The sequence below is a fragment of the Chroicocephalus ridibundus genome, chromosome 8 (assembly GCF_963924245.1).
Source record: "Chroicocephalus ridibundus chromosome 8, bChrRid1.1, whole genome shotgun sequence".
NCBI classification, from domain to species: Eukaryota; Metazoa; Chordata; class Aves; order Charadriiformes; family Laridae; genus Chroicocephalus; species Chroicocephalus ridibundus.
In genome coordinates, this window is record NC_086291.1 from 16,253,505 (window position 1) to 16,273,553 (window position 20,049).

At 41.2% G+C, this 20,049-nt stretch overlaps 1 protein-coding gene and 1 long non-coding RNA gene across 5 annotated transcripts in view; one reads left to right on the forward strand and one right to left on the reverse strand.

Moving 5' to 3' along the window:
- Positions 1 to 744: 744 nt before the first annotated feature.
- Positions 745 to 10,562, reverse strand: LOC134520234 (uncharacterized). Of its 4 annotated transcripts, none has more exons than XR_010072379.1 (4): positions 9,448 to 10,562; positions 7,192 to 7,510; positions 6,649 to 7,100; positions 745 to 5,017 (listed from the first exon to the last, which is right to left on the reverse strand). It is a non-coding gene; the product is annotated as an uncharacterized LOC134520234 (long non-coding RNA). The 4 variants fall into 4 exon arrangements; XR_010072380.1 differs by having other exon boundaries at positions 745 to 1,995; positions 4,962 to 5,017; positions 6,649 to 7,510; XR_010072381.1 differs by having other exon boundaries at positions 745 to 2,013; positions 4,962 to 5,017; positions 6,649 to 7,510.
- Positions 10,563 to 11,106: 544 nt separating this feature from the next.
- PRKACB (protein kinase cAMP-activated catalytic subunit beta) overlaps positions 11,107 to 20,049 on the forward strand; it is a 76,860-nt gene continuing 67,917 nt past the window's right edge. The window contains exon 1 of the mRNA XM_063345353.1: positions 11,107 to 11,345. Coding sequence (XP_063201423.1) covers positions 11,300 to 11,345 — 46 coding nt within the window. The 5' untranslated portion in view covers positions 11,107 to 11,299. The remainder of the gene's footprint in view (positions 11,346 to 20,049) is intronic.

Consider the following 20,049-nt stretch of genomic DNA (forward strand, 5'->3'; position numbering starts at 1 on the left):
AAAGAGCTACAATGATAACAAGAACTAATGGAGGTTTTAATCTTAAATATTACAGACATAAAATGAGCTCAAAGTTACCTTGTTGTTCATGTATGACCAAGTTCACCTGTCTATATATCTCCCACAGATAGCAATTATTTTATAGACAGCAATGAAAAGGAGGGATATATAGGAAGAATATCACATTTTAAATCCGGAAAAGTAGTAGTATAATAACATACATAGCAGTAATAGTAATAATTTTCTAAAGCAACTCATTGTAATGAAACACTGCCAGGAGAGAAGACAAACTACATAAACTTTTAATCTCATTTCTAAAACATTATCTGAAAAAAAAATTGAGTTCTGAAATATCAGGGACACAGAACTGCCGGACTGTTGGGTTTTTTTAATTCCTCAGAATTGTATATAAGAAAGAACCTGCTGTTTCCTATCAGTAAGAACAAGCTTTGAAATATTTATCAGCTAGCTAATATTTAACCCCTCTACTTGTCATGTCTAATTGGCAACTCATATTGCAAAGGGTAACATTTTCACTCTTATTTGAATTTCCCCAGCATTTTTAATTAGCTTTCTAATAGGCTTTTCACCTTTCTAAAGCTATCGCCTCAAAAGGCACAATAAATCACACTATCAAAATAAAATGATAAGCAGTTGTCACTTTTGTATAGTCAAAGTCTTCTTTCTCTTATTCTTCTTTCATTATATATAAATATTTAATCAGTAAATATTGATGTCGCAACAGAAAGCAATATAGAAAACAAGAAAAAAAGCTGCTGCCAGAAAATGTTTATTTTTGCCATATATCACAAATTAAAACAGACCATAAAAGCATGAAGCATTCCAAAAGAAATGTGCAAAACAAGTCTCCGCAAAAGTATATTTTTTCTCATACAGGTACAGATCTACGGGATCTGTCCCTTCCAAAACAACCTAGTTTTTCCTCAACGTCCCAGCTTTTTGAAGGCCACGTGTTGTTGCACTGATGTTTACAGGGGTTGTCCTAAGCACCCAGATAAACCAGAGGGCTTTAAAGAGGCCTGTCCTGTCTCTGCTATAGTCTCCAAAATCACAGAAAGGAAAGGACGGTTGCAGAGGGCCTGCCTACGGGGAAACGCACAGCCTGGGGTAGGAGGAGCCTTCAAATTCTTCACAACTACTTGTAGCAAAGAAACAAAAGACTGCGCAATTATATTTTGCATGATGATTTTCAGTTTTAGTTCAGACAATAGATTGTAATTTTTGTAAACACAACAGATAATATTAACATAATTTACATTTCCTTATGATTTCATGGGATTTTGATGTCTAAGAAGTGATAGTGACAACGTTATTGAGTTGTTATGATTTATTATTTCAATTATGGCAGAAAAGAGAGACCCCATTCAAAATTAGGACCCTGTTGTGATGCAGCTGTCCAAACATACATTAAAAGCCTGTGTCCAGACCAGAGGTCTGCAAATTATTAGACTCAGAGCGATCAGGGAGTGAGTAGAGCTCTACATATGGAGCAGGCACACAGGCAGGGATGAAACTGGACCACAGGTGCATTGCCAAGATTGTAACAAAATCACAGGTTCTCCTAGTCGTAAGAAGCACTTTTACTGTACAAATGAAATAGGTCACCTCCCCTACTGTTTTACGTCTTAAAAGACCATATTGCATATTTTCCTGTTGAATGAGGCAAGTTCTACAAGTTCTCTTCCATAATGACTTTATCTGTTTTCCTTCCTCTGCACGTGTATGTGCTCCAGTTCTTCTGGCTTTGTTTTCCTCTTCCTTTATCGTTGTCAGACCCTCTTCTTTTCTGTCCTGCATTCTTCCATTCCTTTACCTGTGACTGCACTCTCTTCTCCGCAGCAGGGTACCCTGTACCTCCCCCAGCCTTTCTCCTCTCTCCTCCCTTGAAATCCCAGCTGCCATGGGATTGCTGCTCTCCACCACCACCAAAACCTTCAGAAGCCTCTGACTTCATCTGTCTGCCTCACCCTGAGACTTACGGATGAAAAAGCACTGCATAAATGATAAGTATTGGCATTGATATTATTAAAAATATTTGCATGTTAAAGGATCATCATACAAAACACTTAGCTGCCCCTTCAAACAGGTAACGGATGGAAAGGAAATATCCTTCCCCTGTCCTTCCATAGGGAAAGCGCTTGTAACTGAAGGACAACAATGTAACCTGCATTTATCATTCATAAGAAATTATAGGAATAAATTATTTGCCCAGGAGAACCATTTCTAACATGTCTTTTGTGCCCATTCAGTATACCGTCCTAGGCTAACCTTGAGGGACTAGATATGGCTGATCGTACTCTTGTCTTTGCAATATATTGATGGAATGTTATGGCAGAAATGAAAGAGAGCATGTAAGCAAAGTATTTCCTTTAAGATAGTTTATGAGAAGTAACAGCTGCAAAAATAGAAAACCAAATGTTGCAGGTAACATCCCAATGCCACTGACGGCAAAACTTCGATTGGTGTGAAGAAAACAGGATTTCATTCAAAACTTTACAAAAATAATTTTCTCCTCATCAATGGCTTTTATGGCCTTTCCCTCTGTGTGCATGCACTCAGGGGATTAGAAATCTCAGCTGTGGTTTGTCTTTTCAGTAATGACCAGGTAGAGCCACAGCTGATTTAGAAACGTCCGTGTCTATATGTTCAGCCCTATTAATGAAAATAAGATCTAATGTCCCAATTATTTGGATGAAGCAAGGGATGCTAAACATCACCAAGTGTGCTGCTGAATTTCATTAACTTCATTAACTCATTTTTTTTAATTTTATCAATATAAAGAACTAAAACTAGAGGGAACAAAAGAAAATTATGTTTAAATCAGAGGATATTTTTTTTTGTGATAAAAATAAAGTAGACAGAAGGGAATATTTCAGAGGAGAGATATTAAAGGAGAAAAAGCAGCTGTCTCAAGCAATCTACACATAAAATCCCATCACATCTGAGTTAAAATGTTGCACCTGGACATAACATAAATAAGTGCAGACATTATCCCTAACACAGTCAGACTTCTATTTATCCTCTATATTAGAGACCTTGATTTCTTTACCAGAAATTATTTGAAAGGAATTACAGCATTGGAAACGAGAAATGCTTGAGGGTAATTTTTGTATGTAGGCATTTATTGGTTAACGTGTTACTTGGGAATGGATCTGCCCTTTGCACAAGATTGAATGAATAGAGTTCTTTCATGTAAATGTGATGATTAAAATGGTAATACCTAATACCAATTAAAAAGCCCTGTCTTTCACATTCCTGTGAAAAAAACTGTATTTCACATGGTAACCATTTTTTAATGTGGAGTAAAAAAAAATAAAAAGTTTCACTGGGAGCACTGTATTTATTTCAACTATTATTAGAAGATGAGCTCAACATTTCAGATCTGAAACTGAGTTTAAAGAAAATCTGGCTTGGACTAAATGCAAGTAGAAGTCAAAGATCTCTGTTTCATGAGAGAAAAAAATGCTTGAAAACATTCAGTTTCTCTCTCTTGGTGGATCAGTCATGCATCTATCGAATATACAGAACATCTACTCATATCAAACCACAATCTGCTTCTCAGTTTCTGGAGTTGAGACGAAAAAGCTTTTACATTGACATCTGCATTACAACCACTTGAAATAGCCACTTCTTTGTGTTGCTGAGGATTAATATGTTCTTCTTGGCTAGCACCATAGATATTTCTCCTTCTAGCTTTGTCAGTCAAACACAAACCAAAAATAGATCTACAAATATTAAATAAACTTTCTAAGTTGTTTTGTTGGGCGCTTTTTTTCAGATGCAAAGTGGCTTTTGCTGTTTGTTTCTTGCATGTTTTGGGGTTTCACGTCTATGAATACGATACTATAATTTTTTTTGCTTATTATTTCCTCATAATGAAAGGTTACCAGTGTAAATGTTCTAGTAGACGTTTAGCTTTCTGGCTTGTAAGTGTGAGGAAAAGGCACTGCAGACACACATGATTAAAGAACATCTCCTGTAATCCTCTGAGCCTCATTCGTGGCACCAGCAATAATAAGAAATCGAAGAAAAACACCAAGAAGATATTGCAGCATTTAAAGGCTCAAACTCTGGAAATACCAGAAACTACTAGAAAAGAAGGCAAGAACACTTCAATGTATATCTGGAAGCAGTAAGTGTTATTTAAAAGCAAGTCAACCAGAAGGAGGTTTTCCTTCTGAAAATAGCAAGTGCTGATGCATTTGCCGTATTTAACAGTTTTTGGCAATCCAAGCAAAGGAGGATATTCATGAAGCTGTTACAAAAAATATTGAGTATTGCATTTGAAATAAAAATGAAGCATATGAAAGTTATATGCTTTGAACCTGAAGGTTTTAAAGTATTTTGTAGTTTATAAGATTGGGGAGACAATTTTATGTGCTACAGGTGTTACGATGAAGCATGGAGTTAGCCTGCCTTAGGGTAAGATCTAATGAAGATTTGTAGATTAAAAAAAAAAACAAACAAAACAACAGACAACTTTCAATTTTAAAAAGCCACTGGTTTTCAACAGAAAGGGGAGTAAATAATACTGAAATAGACTCCTGGTAGAAGCAGACTCCAGATGAGGCAATTCAGAATCTGCCAAGAAACTGGTACTTGAGTAAGTGTTGGTCTGGACAGTGCTCTGACACCTTAGATATGACCAAGAGCTCAAAATAGCATAAGACAAAGATATTAGAGGCAGAAAGGCATGCAGAGCTTGAAATCATAAGCAAGGAATAACAACACAAATAAAGCAGAAGGGAGAAGCTGAACATTAAGCAAAAGCTTCTATTAATTTGACAGCAAGCGCCAGGGGTCTGAACCATGAACAAACTGCATGTTGTTGACACCTCTGCCTTGGATGACCATTTTCTTAAGAGCACAGGATACTTGCAGAAAAAGATGGTGTGTGCAGAAGAAATAATAATCATGACAGCAAATGGGACATGTATTACCTTCAATTAGTCATATGTGCACATCTTGTAGTATTTCTAGGAATTGTGCTGTAACCCTAAGAGAAAACCAACAGGTTGCAGAAAGATAAACAGGTAAAATTCCAGGTTTAAGAAAGTGATTTTGTTTCTTTTAAAAAATATGCTTCTAGATATAAATAATAAAGCAGGAAAAATATCTTAGACTGTTTTTCTATTTTTAGATGGCACTACTAAAGATGTTACAGCTGAAGAGGTGATTATGCATTAAAAAAATTTTTAACTAGACATCTTTACCCAATACAGTGATACGTGACACTGGGACACAATTTACAGGACATGCATTTGAGCAGAATACAGTGAAGCTTAGATTTAGATATGTGACTACTAGTCCTCAACATTCCTAATTTATTGAGTGCAGAGTATGTACAAAAGCCTGGTGAACTCTTTGTGGGAGCTCCCTTAGTTAGAATTAAAGTGACCTTCATTTAACATAGTCTATTTATTTCACTTTTAAGGTGAGTGAGGCTAAATTAAATTAAGGTCATTAATTCTGAAGGAAAATACATACTGAGGCATTTAATATAGCTTAGTCTACTTTAAATTAACAGCTGTAATTAACATGGAGACCTCTGTAGAAAAGACCTAAAAAAAGAAATTAAAACATATCACTATTATTGTTTTTATTCGTCTTCATTCTGTAAAAGTGATTCAGAATCTCAATATACTGTAAGAACATCAAGATAATATCAATCACCTTTCAATTATGGGAAGCATGCAGATAATGAAGTCAACTCCCTGAAAGTGTTTTACTATATAGTTTTTTAAACAGCTATGCATTTGAATAACTTTGACTACACAAGTAGTATTTCTGTTCAAATCTGTGTGACTAGACTAGAATTTAGTGTCAGACAACTACACCATCAATTTTGATTCAAGTTTCCTTCCTTCCATAGATCATGTGCAGCAATTCAAACACATTGCTGAACTACTAAAAACTACTAAAAAAACTAAAAACTACTAAGAACAAAATGTGCAATTATTTTTTTTTGTTTTTTCTCTACTCGATTTTTGTACACAATCAACTATTCAGAAGTGCAGCAAATCAAGATAATATAAAATATCTCGCTTTTCTTAGGCTGAGCGATCTATCATGTGTTCAAAAAAAATTGGAACACCGGTGTAGAAAAGCAAAGAACTTTTCTTGATGTGGATAAGGAAACTTATAAAATGAGCCAGATAGATACCCACAAAAGGATCACAAAGTCTGTTACAGAGGCAGGTCAGTAAGAATTTTCCTTAACAGTAATTAGCAATTTCTTCTGAATCACAAATTTGCAGGCAGTATCGTCTACAAATATGCAATAATCTGCAGAACAATTATAAGCAACTGAAAACGGTGCTGCTTGGCTGATAGCAAGAGACTACACCCCCTCTCCCAAATGATCGCAGGAGATAAAGGCCAAGAACTGAGCAGCTGGACTTGGCCATTAAGGAGGTCTGGAGTTTATCTCTGCAAAAAACATGTCTACTCAGCGGGACACTGTTCACGAGAGAGCACCTGCCACCTCCTATGAATGAATATATAGCCATTATCCGTAAAAAATTTGACAAATGCTATCTTGTCAAGGGGCAATACTGACTGCAAAGGCATAGCCCAAACATACTTGTTTCTTTAAATTATGTTTAAAACATCAGAAAAAAACCCCACCTTGCAACTTTATGGCTCTTGAGAGGTTTGCGGTGAAATAAGTGTAGTTAAAAATCAATAAGGGAATATATAAACCCTTTGCTTCTATGTTTACATGTTTTTTTGACCACTGTCTATCTTGGGAAACATCTAATGCCGAAAAGGGAAGGGTGACAGTGGTGAAGTGTTGGCTGCTGGTGTGAACTTCCTTTGGAGCTTCTTGCTTTAAGTGTACCTAATCACATTGAAGGAAGCCCAAGTTACCCCTAATTAGGAATCTCTCCTTTGAACTAAAATGTCCCTCAAAATTGTAACAGTCACAGTGTGCAGAACACTTCCCTGAGGCTCCATATTCCTTCTGGATTCACAGTCGAAGGGCATCAGAGAATATTTTTCAGAAGATCTGGCAAAGCAAGTTGTTGGCCACGTTGCTCTAGTTTCATCATGGATTCAGGGGCTGGCAATCTCAGGTACTGTGGGAACACGATGTAAGACCTTTTACTTCTCTCTGTGAGGATGGGTCCTCAACAGGAACGAACTGGGTGTCACTGGATTTGGTCTTACCGGCACAAGGATGTACTTCATCACTCTCTGTATAGCTAGTGCAGGGTGCAGGGGGAACTGCTGTACTCCAGCTTTCATCTTTTCCCTTAGTACGTCTACATGACATAATTGATGTATTCTTGGCAGGCCTGAAATTATGCTGCAGTGATGAATATTCCTGTTTCTGGGTCAGATGCTGTAAAATTTGGAAAACAACTTCCATAGTCACCAAGAGATCCATATGCTTCTTGGCACGTTAGCAGCCTGCTAGAAAAACATCCCACGCTGGCAGAGCAGGGGTTAGCTAAGAGCAGGAAATGTGCCAGTAGTCTGAAACGACCTGAAAGGAAAACAAAGAGTTAAATGCCAAATATATCAGTCTGCTTAGGAGTAGAGAAGGAGGCTGCCAGGGGTATTCAAAGATGCGGGAATGTGGGATTTGGGGAATAGCAGTCAAACCCGGCAATTTACAGACACTGCTGCAATGGTAAGAGACATAGGTACATAAGAGGCAGGTACATATTCATAACCTGAGCAAAGCCTACATCCTCAGGGCAAGAATCATCAGTACGGATGGGCAAACCCATCCATCTATATCTGCCTATCCCTTGCAATGCAGGCACACCTTAAATGCGAGGGAAAAAAATTAAGATGCCTAATGATTTAAATTTAGTGACTTGTTTCAAATGTGTATTGAAAACAACCGCTGCAGTTGCTACAGAAATGCCACTATCTCGTCTAGAAATTGGAATGATTATGGAGTGAAATGATATGTGGCTCCAGAAGTAATTACCGTATGAAAAAGTGATTTCCATTAAAAGCACATGAGAGCCTTTGATCTAGCAGAAATTTATCTTTTCTGTCCTGAAATGACCCTCTCATTTCTAGTTCTGAGTCCACATAGAGTAGAATATACAAGTTTCATCAGGGAACTATACATCTGCTACAGAGCTTTACGCTTTATCAGAGAAAAAGATTGGTCTTGCTAGGATATTCCTAATCGATAGTTCCCACCGAATATGTAGGAAAATGGATTAAAACCCGCTGTGAGTCACTGAAACTACATCATTAAATGTGCATAGTTCTAAAACTGCTGAGCTGACTTTCTTATAGTTTTTTTTTTTTAACTCTTACACAGATCAGCAAAACAAATGAAATCTGAATTTTTTAGATTGCACCATTACTGAAATACTCTAACATCCACACAGAACATTTTTCATATTTGCATCATTTCATTTTTAACCAATTTTGTTGAAAGAAAGAAGACAAACTACTTTTATATGAGCAGTGATATGAGACATTTCAGCACCAAAGGATTTTATATAAGAAAACCAAAGGATTTTATATAAGAAAATTAAGGCAAACTGAAGATTAGGGCTAGAATAAGAGTTGATGCTCTGAGTGCTAAACAAATATATATACATAACATATATAAGCAATACTACATTGGTATGTTCTGCAATTAATTAATGAGTACTAACTTGTTAACATAGCATAAGTTGTGTAAGTGGCATGAACAAGAATGCAAATGTCCAGCCCTAAGCCCTTGTTTCTGTTATCTTTGCTTGACGTGTAATGCTAGGATTGTGGTTCATTTAATGTTTCACAGCGCTGTTGACTTATATTTGTTATGAGAGTGTTTGGGTATAAGCAGTTATGCAAATCCATCGGTGCTGCATGTGTATTCAGAGCGTGTGCTAATTTGCGTCATGCATTGCTGCACACATATATGCAGTGCTCTGCGTGTATATATAGGTTTTTGCTGGAGTACGTGCAATGACCTGCTGATCTTTGTCCAGCAAATCCCAAGAGTAATGGCTATTGAACCTTGGTGGATCCTCACATATGGAGCCTATGCAGCATAATTTGCTAGTGAAGGGATGAGCTGTGATGCCAAGAATATGCTAAAGATGCTGCTGCGTATCTCATTTGTTAGTGATGCTACTGCTGTCTTCTCAAGGATATCAAAATGCCTATCAGCACCTGGATGAAAATCAGCTGACTCAGATTCAATCTGGCCAAAATGAAAATGATGATGGCTTGAGCGGGGAAAATGTTTAAAAGTGGGGTAACATCTATACATATGTGTGACAGCGTCTTCAGCCATTTATTTAAATACTACAGCACCTCAGGTTTCTATTTTTTGTCATTGAGTGATCAAGATGGTCGATGGCAAAAGTTCCCTCTTTTCCCACGCTTAACTTCTCCTCCTGGTGCAGACCTGGCTATTGCAATCTACATGCCCTTCCCTGGCAAACTGAATTACCGGTAACTTACTGAACCTCTGGGCAAGTGTGTAATGAATGCAGAGATTCTGGCTTTGGCAAAATGCGACAGCCCTCTTCAATAGTAGCAGCTTCACCGCCCCCAATGGTTTGCAGGTTATTTCCTCACTATGTCTTGCTTCTGATCTTCAAAGCAATAAAGACCTGGCTTCCCCAGAGACTGCTTCTTTAATCTTAAAAACACAGGTACTCCTCTGAAGCAAGCAGTATCACACAGATCAGGATAATGCAAGTGAAAAGGTGAAAATCAAGAAAAAGTCCCTTAACTGAAGTGTCCATCGGTAGAATTTCAACCTACAAAACATCAAGATCATTCAGGTAAGTGTTCTCAAAAGTTTGCAGCTGGATAATCCACTGTCAAGGTAGGGCCACACGCTGGCTACATCTGCCCAGTGTTCACATGCAATGTACTCCCCTGCACCAACTCGGGAGATTGGGAATTTCCCAAAGGTATCTGCTTTAGTGTTCATTAGTGCATAGGTATAAAATCCTGTCTTACAGAGACCAAGGTAATTCAGCATCAGGCCGTGACAGCATGTTCTCCACCGGCAGGCAGCCCAGGGTGTCAGGAGAGGATTTTGATAGCCCTTGTGAAAGACGGTAGCCAGGATGGCTGCTGCTAGAACAACTCATGCAGCCTGCAGCCTTGGGGAAAGAATGCTGCCAGAAGAGGCTGGGTATCGCATAAATTGTCCTGGCAGAATATATACAGTTTGTGATCCATAAGATTAGCACTTCTGCTCTCCACTCTCCCCGCTTGAAGGCATATAAAATAGAGCCTTCTTTTTGATAAGCATTTCCTTCCAGGCCTAAAACACCCAAAGCATTTCACATGGTAAATATATATATTTAAAGAGAGCTATCATCAACTTGAAAGTCACAATACTGTTTGAAAACGTGTAGCTGTAGCTATTTATGACATGAGTGGCAGCAAAAGGGGGGAGGAAAAAATAATCTTTCCTGGCAGCTCGCTTCCTTTCTATAGGTTTTTTTTTTCTATAGTCTGTTGAGCCATGTAAATACAGTTTGCGAACAGGCGGCAAGTGCGAATCTCCCCGTCTACGCTCCCGGCGTGCAGGCCCGGCGGGGACGCTGAGGGGGCCGCCGGGGCCGGGGATGGCGGTCCCGGGTGTCCCGGGGCCGCCGGGGATGCTCGGGGCGGGGTGGGGGGCTGTGGAGGCGGCCGAGCCCCCGGCGCGCAGCGGGCGCAGCCGCAGGGCCGCGACGCGCTCGGCCTCCCGGGGTCACCTTGGGCAGGGCGCGCCTGGCCCCCGCCTCAGCAGCCGTTCCCGGCGGGCGGCACGGCCCCTGCGGCCGGCGGGCAGGGCGCCGGGAGCGTTCCCACGCCGCCGGCCCTGCGAGGCCGGGAGCTGACCGGCGGTGCGCGGAGGCGGCCGCCGCCCCCGCCACAGCAGCGGGCGCGGGGGCTGAGGGCAGCCCGCCCCTGCGCTCAGCGAGGCGCCCCGGCCTGCCGCAGCCCCCTCCCTCTGGCCGGGCGGCGGTGGCGGTCCCCCCCCCGCCACACCGAGGCGGCGGCCGGGTCCGTGGACGGCGGCGTCCCGCGCCCCGCGCGCCCCTGGCGGGCGGCGTAGCAGGGAGGAGGCGCCGCCCCGGCCGTCATTTCCGCCGTGTGTCGGGGTGGGGGAGGGGGGCAGAGCGCTCGCCTCCTCCTCCGCGGCGGCCGGAGACACAGAGACCCAGCGCGGGGCCGGGGGAAGCTCAGCCGCCGCCGCCGCCCCGCCAGCCGAGCCCTGCCCCCCCCCCCCCCTCCCCGCCCGCCGCAGCTGCCCGGCATCCTTCCCGCCCCCCTCCCCCCCCCCGCCCCGCGCCGCCCCGGCCCGGCCATGGGGAACGCAGCCACCGCCAAGAAGGGCAACGAGATCGAGAGCGGTGAGTGAAGGGGATCCGCCGCCTCCGCCTGGCACCTGGCTCCGCTCCCCGAGGAGGGGCCGGCGGGCCGGGCCCGGCGCGCCCGCCTCGCGCCGCCGCCGCAGGCCCCGCGGCCTAGCGGCTGAGGCGCCGAGCCCCCCGCCCCGCGCAGGCCCGGCCGCCCGCCGGCCCCAGGCTCGGCGCGGCCTGCTCGGTGCCGCGGAGAGCCCGCCCCGGTCCTGGCCCCGGCCCGCCCGCCTCCCTCGGGGTTTAGCGTCTCGGGAAATAAGCGGGATAAATCCGCCTGCGGCCGCCGGGCCGAGGCCGTCGTCGGGCCGGGCGTCCGGCTGTCCCGCAGCAGGTGTCCGTCCCCGGCGAAGGAGGAGGTGCTGGTGGGGCCGGGGTGGCGGCGGGCAGGTGTCAGCGCCTCCGCCAGCCTCCATCCTCGCCCCGGCCGGCTGGCTTTCCCCACCCCTGAACACACCCTTGCCGGCGGGGGAGGCCGCCCGCCGCGACGAGCTCCGTCTGCGGCGGGAGGGTTTTCATCCCGCTGCGGGGGGAATGTAGGTCAGAAACCGCTGGGCCCGCCCGGGCGGCGCGGCCCCGGTGACCCCGCCGGTCCTGCCCGCGCCCCGCCGCTCAGCCCCGGCCCCGCCGCCTGTTTACATCGTTCGGCAGCGCGCCGGGAGAGCCCGCGGTGCAAACGTTGCTCTCCCGAGCCCTGGGTAAAATGGAAGACAAAAGCATTGAGCTGAACTTGCCATCGCGGGGGGCTTTTTGCTGTTGTTTTTTTTTTTCCCCCCTCCTGTCTACGTATTTCAGCATAATCTTTAAATAGTATAAAGCCGATTCGATTGTTGGGAACCACCCCCCGAGTTTATTTTTAGTAAGTTAACTTCCTTACTTGGCTTCTAGTGGAAAACTTTGGGTATGTTTGTGATGAATAAGGGAAAAGACAAGATGTAGAGAGCCGCCAGTTGTGCGAGCTCAGTGTTCCTACAACAGTAGCCTTTGTTATTGGAAATTGCTTGGGCGTTATTAAAATGGAAATAAGTTTAGATATCAAAGTTACATTTTGGTCTTTTTTTTCTTTTTTTTTCTTTTTTTTTTCCAGTTTCTTTATTTGTTGTGTGTTTACTACTGAGGTCTGGGGTACAACCAGGTAACCCAATTTGCGTAGGCCAGTGCCTGCCCACGCAGCATTCCTCTGGCTGACCGGGGATCTGCATGGGTGTCTCCAGCTGTGGGACCACGGGCTCGGCTTGACCTACCCAGTTCTGCTGCGTGGTTTTGCCTTTCAGTTCTTGCATCTTATACTATTATTATTGTGGATTTCACGATCCAGATGTTTTATGAGTATTTGACCATTATTGTTTAGTGGTTTTATTTTTTATTTATTTAGCTGAGTGCATTAATTTTTGATGGGAAGTATTTTAGCCTACCTGTAAAGATACGTGTGAAGAGAGAGAGCATGGATTGTTTTAATTACTTCAGATGACAAAACATTGCATTTTGTACTTCACAGTAGATGTGTTGCTGTTAGTCTGTGCAGGTAAATAACACTACACCAACAAGTGTTTACTTGCACTTTAATTAATTCTTTTCTCATATTACCAAATACAGTGATTTTTGAGTTGCAGAAGGAGTTTGCTTCAGATGTCCTCTCCCTTTGTTAGAGTTTAAAAATGAAAAGCTTCTAGAGACGTCAAGCTCAGATGTTCAATTACTCAGTATATTTAGCAGCAAAAAGCTCCGTAATGATACAGCTTCTGTAACTAGGAGAAGAAATTGATCATCATTGACATACTGCTGGGAAAGACCAGGATTCGCTTACTATGAAGGATCAATAATATATGAATACTATACACATAATAAATTATTCGAAGCAATATTTGACTTACTGGCAGTGAAAGTTGGTGTGTAATCTATTCATACAATACACAGCAACTGAACACTAAGGAAACATAAAATGCAATGGGGCTTTAATGTTTCTGATACATACTTGCATTGTTGAGCCAGTTTTCCTCTTTTATGTGTTAAGTGGCCTTAGTAGCACATATTCCAAACCTCAGGACACTGAAAATGAAGTTTTATGAAGTGATAACAGAAAAATATCCAGGTTTGACTTGTAAAAGGGATGTTATACCCTTGATCCACGCATGGAGCGTATGGTATTGTGTGGATCAAGGACATGCTAAGGTCCCTGAAAGAACAATGAAGGGTAACGCAGCTTCCACTGATAACTGTGCTTACTAGTTCATGAAGTGTAATTTGAGACCTCTTTCACTGTCTGTGGTCTGCACTGTAAATGCTGTTCACCTAACCGTGGCCCTTATATTCTTCTTGTTTATTTTAGCTTTCCATGTAGATTCAAATATCTTCAGTACTTGTTACTTCACTCGGAGGAATAAAACCAACTGTATGTGAACACTAGCAGTAGAATGTAGCAAATGTTTCAGAGTATTTCTAGGCAGAAGTTACAGGTGAATGAAGTCTGGGTGCTGGTTAGGTTTCTTAAGCTTAGCCACCAACAAAGTGAATCAGGCTGGCATAGCAGGGAGGGCAAGATGCCGGTGTATAAATACAGAAGGTGGAAAGCTTCAGTGTAGTCTGTTAGGGTTTGTTTTCTATTCCTTTCTGTTCCAGGTTCTCCTAATATACACTGGATTTTGATTTGGAGGACCAAAGTTAACAGTGATCTTTAATAAGGAGAAGCTCAAGGGTTCTGTACCTGTTTTAAATGGGCTCACGGTTTTGCACAGGGCACAGCAGCCTACAAATTCTTAGGGTCTTTTAAAATAGTAATAATATAAGTATTTTTCATTTGAAATGTCAAGAGACACAATTGTCAGTTGTCTGACAATTTCTCTAAGTTTGATCAAAGTCTCTAAGACAAAAGTTTCTCTAAGTTTGATCCCTCATTCTAATAGTGATTTCATTGTACACTTCATTGTTTGGTGTTTTTTCCAGCCGCTCAATTTACAGTAGCTGAGAAAACTTCTTCTGCAGTCTATGAGTTAAAAATGTCAAGGTTTAAATTACATTTAAAAAAAAAAAAACAACCCAGGGAGTCTACCTTAACTTGTTGCAGTTAATGTAGGAAAATGTTAGCTTTATTAATTTCATTATCTTGGAATAATTTGTTAAAGTAACACACAATGTAAAAGAAACATAACTACAACACATCTCTGAGTTTAAAAAAGGTCACATAGTATTTTTTTTAATTCAGCGAGCAGTTCTGTTACTTTCAAGATTATTGCTGCTTTTATATGAGACAGGAATATTTTAACTTTACTAGGACTGTTTTCTAAACAGGAATGAATGTCAGCCCTTCAAATTGTAAAGTTTGTAGAAAGCTTTGGAGTTTTTTTCTTCAGATAACTCAATAATACAGATTTTTAAAGTAATTGCTGTGTATGGCTCTGAATTACTTGCGCCTTTAGATATGCAAGGTAATGTCACACAACAGCAAGAAACTTCGTTAGAAATTAATAGTAATCTCACTTGGTGTTCTGTTTGTTTTGTTTTGTTTTTCCCTAGATTCAAGAATACTTAGCTGTGTTATTGTCTCTTTCTTTTTAATCACCAAACTGGATTAGAGACCAGGTGACTAGAATACACTCTTTGGTGACTGGAAGACTTGTGTACTTTCTCTTACTGCAGTAGATCTTGAAACTACACAGGTTTGGCTTTTGAGGCATTAACCAGGATTCAGATGGTCCTTGCTGCTTTTCCTGTAGCAATATGTGGTAGTAAATTGTTCTTAAAATGTATGTTTAAAATTAAACTATACGTGATTTTCAAAACATAATTCTTTACACATATCGTCTTACCTAGTAGTGAGATCTCCAGCTTCCAGTGCATTAGGAATTTATTAATCTAACATGACTTCACTAACTTCAACTTCTGTGGTCTTTAAATAGCTGAGTACAGCATGTGTGATGTGTATTCTGCATGTGAATTTTATGTTCATTCACTCCTCCTCCTCCTCAAAGTGTTCCCACTACAGTATCTTCAGTATGTCAGAGTTCCTATTATAGTCAATTCTCCTCTTTTTAACTGTTATAATTATTCTGTAAGTAGTGCTCCTGTGAAATGCGCTTGACAGGAAGATGCAGCCTTCTTAATTTTCCTTTGCCAGTAGATTTTAACCTCCTCAGGGGGCATTTCTTAGAACTGAGATTTTTTTTTTTTTTTTCCCCCCCTATTTTTCATGTGCATTCAGTGCTGGGTCATTCTGCTGTATTTACTCCTTGAGGACCAAAAGAGACCAGAAGTTTGTTTCTTGCCAAGACTAGAGGAGGGAAAGCTCTGTCACTGCTGACATTGATTCAATTAAAATTGGTGAAGTAGAGGTGAAAAGCTCTGTGTCCGTTACTATTCCAACCTTGCCGATTCCCTGTCACTTTTCCAGAGACCCTTGTTTCGGTCTTTTTGATCTGAGTGTAGTTTTGTTCAACAGCTGTTGTCTTTTTTTCTTTTGCTCATTGTGTTTATGCTCTCTGATCTTGAAATGGATAGCTTTTAGAGCCTTGTTTACACATTTTAGAACATCAGCTGTAGTATGTATTGTATAAAGAGTAATTAACAATATATATTCCAGTGATCTGGAATGGACTGTATGGATAACATCTCTAAACAGTGCATTTAAAGCTTCTTTCCTTATATTTTTGAGATTGATTTGCCTCACTATTGATCCGTTAGGTTTCAGCAATATGGAACGCCTTCGTCTGGAAATCAGAAGTAGTTATAATTACTTGCTGAAGAAATATCTAAAAATTCCTTTGCTGTAATCACCAGTGTAAGACTACCAGTATGCACCATGTGAAAAGAGGCACCATCTGAAAATTCTGCTTTAATTAAAACCAAAATGCTTATTCACAGCTTGGACTAGCAAAGAGAGAGGTTATCCGTCAGTAAATGATAGCCACCTGGTAGCATAACAAAAGGTCAGAAGGGACCCCTAAGTGATAAATTAGTTTACATATTTAGCTGTTGTAGTTAGGCCTCTATTATAGGCTTAGACTGCTTTAAAGACAGAATATTTTAAATTACTTGATATTCCCTTGTCAGTGGTTTTCTTTAGTGTTCATTCACTTACCCATATATCCACATTTGTAGAAATGACACAATCAAAAATACTATCTTGAAAAATACTCAGATTTCTCATATTTTTGGCAACAGTCATGCAGTTCCTTAGTGTAATTAAGGCTGTGTCTGTGCTGGAAAAGTTAACTATCTCATTGGTATGGGGAGACGCACGTGGACAGAGAAGCAAGTGGAAGAACTGTAAGGACACAATGCTGCAAGTTACGGTGTCGCGGGCTGCCCTGCCTGAGCCGAGGGCTGTGCTACCTGCTGTGTGTCTGGCTGTCAGGGAGTTGTCTCTAGTTGGTTAAGTTCTTCCGTAACTGACACATCTCTCCTTTGGACAGAGCTGTGGAAAGGCCTTTGGATGGCTGTCAGATTTTGTGCGTTTTGCCTGCATCCTCACTATAGACATGATGAAGGCCTTGTTTGCCCAGAAGCTTTGTTTTTTTAAATTACAGCAGGTAGTTTAATAAAGGATATTGTCTCTGCTACAGAGAAGGTGGGTTCTGGATCAGATCCAAGTAGAGTGTATTTTTTTAATCAATGCTCCTGGTCATTTAAGTTTGCAGAGTTTTCAGTGTTAGGATCCTTGAGGATTTTTCGTATAAACTTGTGAAACTTAGGGCTAAAACTTGGCAGAGAGTCTGCCCTGCAGTGCTGCTCTCGAGCTTGGTCTTTGTTACAGGTCTAAGGTGTTATTTCATAAGCACTTCTTTCAGTTGCACTTCTGCTTTTCTGTCCCCTACCACTTTTTTCCTGCCTCTGTGCCCTCAAGGGTGCTGGAGCAACTATTTATGAGACAACAAGGTGGACTGAATTTGAGATTGATCTAGGTTAAAAATAACCCTGCAGAAAAGGGAAAGCAGAAGGGACTTTAGTTAACCTGGGTTGGCTTCCTGATCCAGTTCACTGCAGCTACGCTAATGGTGGTGCCACTGCGGGTGGGCTATGGCAGAATGCATAGCCCGCACAAAATAGGGGCTGCCTGACCTACTGCTGTTGCCGAAAGGAGAGCTGTGGTGCTGTGGCCTCAGGCTGTACTGCAAGTCTTTTATTACCACACATGGTTTCTACGCTGTGAGATAGAAATGCTTCCTGGAGAAGGGGAGAGAGGACAAAGTAGCAGTGGAGCTGTGAGGAGGTAAGTGAGAAATGTGTTGTCTAAGGAGTTGCAAAACTGAAAGATAAAATCACCCTCCTTTTTCCTTTTATTTTTCTTCCTCTGTTATGGTTGGCAAAGGGTTGCGCACATTCCTCTGTAATTTTATTTATTTGTGTTATACTGATGTTCAGGAGGGCTAGTTGTGAATCAGGACCCCATTTTGCTTGTACAAACACAAACCAGACAATTTATTCTCCGAAACCCACATGTTCTGTTTTGGATAATAAGGTGAGTACAGACAGATGGGAAATACAAGACGAAAGTGAGACTAGTAGTTTGTGTAGCAGGAGAATTGGGATAAAGCAATTTGAGGGTATGTTGCTGTGCAGGAAGATAGAAGGAAGACACTGGGGTAGCCCTGCCTACCGTGTTTGGGATCAGCACTGGTAGACAACAGTCTCTTCAGTGCTTGGTTGAGCCTCTTGTCTCTCTGGCATCCTGCTTGCTGTTTCTTCAGGGTCACAGCAAAACAACATCCACTAAGAGTAAAGTTGCACAAAACAGCTGATCCCATCTGGTGGCTTGTACTGTTGAAAAATACGTTTTTATTCCTAGACCCTTCACAGGTCGCAGTTCTAGTGTTTTTCTGATCCATTGATAAGCTGTTTTATATGGCTGGGAAACTATGTGGGTTTTTTTATCGCTTTGGGTTATCTATAATTATTTTGCACGCCAAATCAATTCACTGAGGTGTCAGATGGCAAGAGACAGATGCAAAGGAAGCGATGAAAGCACTGTGGGCAATGAAATAGTGAGGTGGCAAGAAAAAGGAGTCTCTTTTCTTAGCATTGAACCCTTACATTAACTCAACAGTTTCCAAAGACCTCACCCTACTAACTTCTTCTAACTAACCCTACTACCCCTTTCCCGTCTGCCTTTATTCATATAATGAGCTACTTCAAGGCTTGAAGTTTTTAGTGAGCAATGTAGCACCTAGCAGTTGGACTGAGCTTTTTAAAGGTTTTGGAGTTATATGAAGACAGAGAAAAGACAGCAAAAAAATTAATTCTTTTCATCTTCACACTTATCATATGGATCTTTAAGACAATAATATTTTAGAAGAGTTTTTTGTTTATTTTTTTTCATTTTGTATTTAGTTTCAGTTATCTTTTTGTGACTATTTGATATTCAAAATAAGAAATGTGCCAAAGTTTTTGTTTTATTCGATCATTTTCTCATTCGTTAAATTGTTTTCTACTATTCACTGCCCAGAGGGGTTCATCTATAATCCTGGAGGGCTTGGTACCTTGTGATATAATGAGTTTTGGATAGATACACATGTAGTAAGGGTTAGGCTAGCTGTGTGAGTTACTTAACATTTTACCATGTAGTAAAGGTGTGGAATGGCCTTGTTGTTTCGGGTTTGTTTGTTTTTAAAAAGTCACAATTTTTGTGATTTCATACTAAATAACCAGTTTGGTTGCAGTGGTTTTTTTTTTATGTTGGGATATCATCTATCTATAGTTTTGAGTGTTTTAGAAAATCTTTCAGAAAATCTTAGAGGTGTATAAATACACTCTGCATGTTAGAGATAAATGGGTCTCCAGACTCTGAGACAGCAAAAATCTTTTCCATGACATAGCTGTTCTCTACCAGAGAAAGCCTGATGAGCATTTTGAGCCAAGGTCTCTCCATAGGAAGGGCAGAGAATTACTGTTTTACCTTGCACTGACTGTTTCTTCTGAGAGCTACAGTATTTGTGTGATAGACTAACACTGAAATAGTAAGATGTCTTACCTGTGATGTTAAAACAAGAGGCACAGAAAATCCTCCTTCAACACATTGTTAGATGAATGAATATCTAATCTGGTGGGCGATTTGTAAAGGTAAGCGTTAGTTTTGTTATCCCTCTGCCTCTTCTAAACTTTTATCCTTTTGGTAAAATACTGCGATGTTTAAACAGAGGACGTCGGGAACTTTTTGTATGTTTTATTTCATTCAAGTTAAGCTACTTCCAGCAAGTACGTACTTGTTAACCTACTGCACTTGCTGTTAGCACTTGTCTATAAACCCACAGACTTCCACGGCTGCAGTGAGGTTCAAGAAACTAAAAACAAAGGAAGCTGCATTTCTGGCACGGAGAAGGAAGCTTTCAAGATAGGAAAGACTGTTATTTTTCCCGTGCCGAGAATCCATTTGCTCTTCCCTCTCATGAAATGACATAATTAAGGGTGTATGTACTCAGATACACCAGCAGGTGCATTGTAATAGTAATTAAGGTTAGTTTTGATTACTGTGATATTAGACAGTCTGAAATCCTTTGTTTGTCTTGTAGCAGGTAACAGTAATAGGTTTATTGTATATTTAAATTCTAATTGTTAAGCATATGATAATCTAGCCTTACTTTGCACAGGGGAAAAATGTGACTTAACTGCACCAAAGTCTATCATTAACACAAAGGTTTTAATGCAAATTACCTGTATTCAAGCATTTTATTAACTGGTCCATAGATTAATGTGGAGCCCAGAGGTT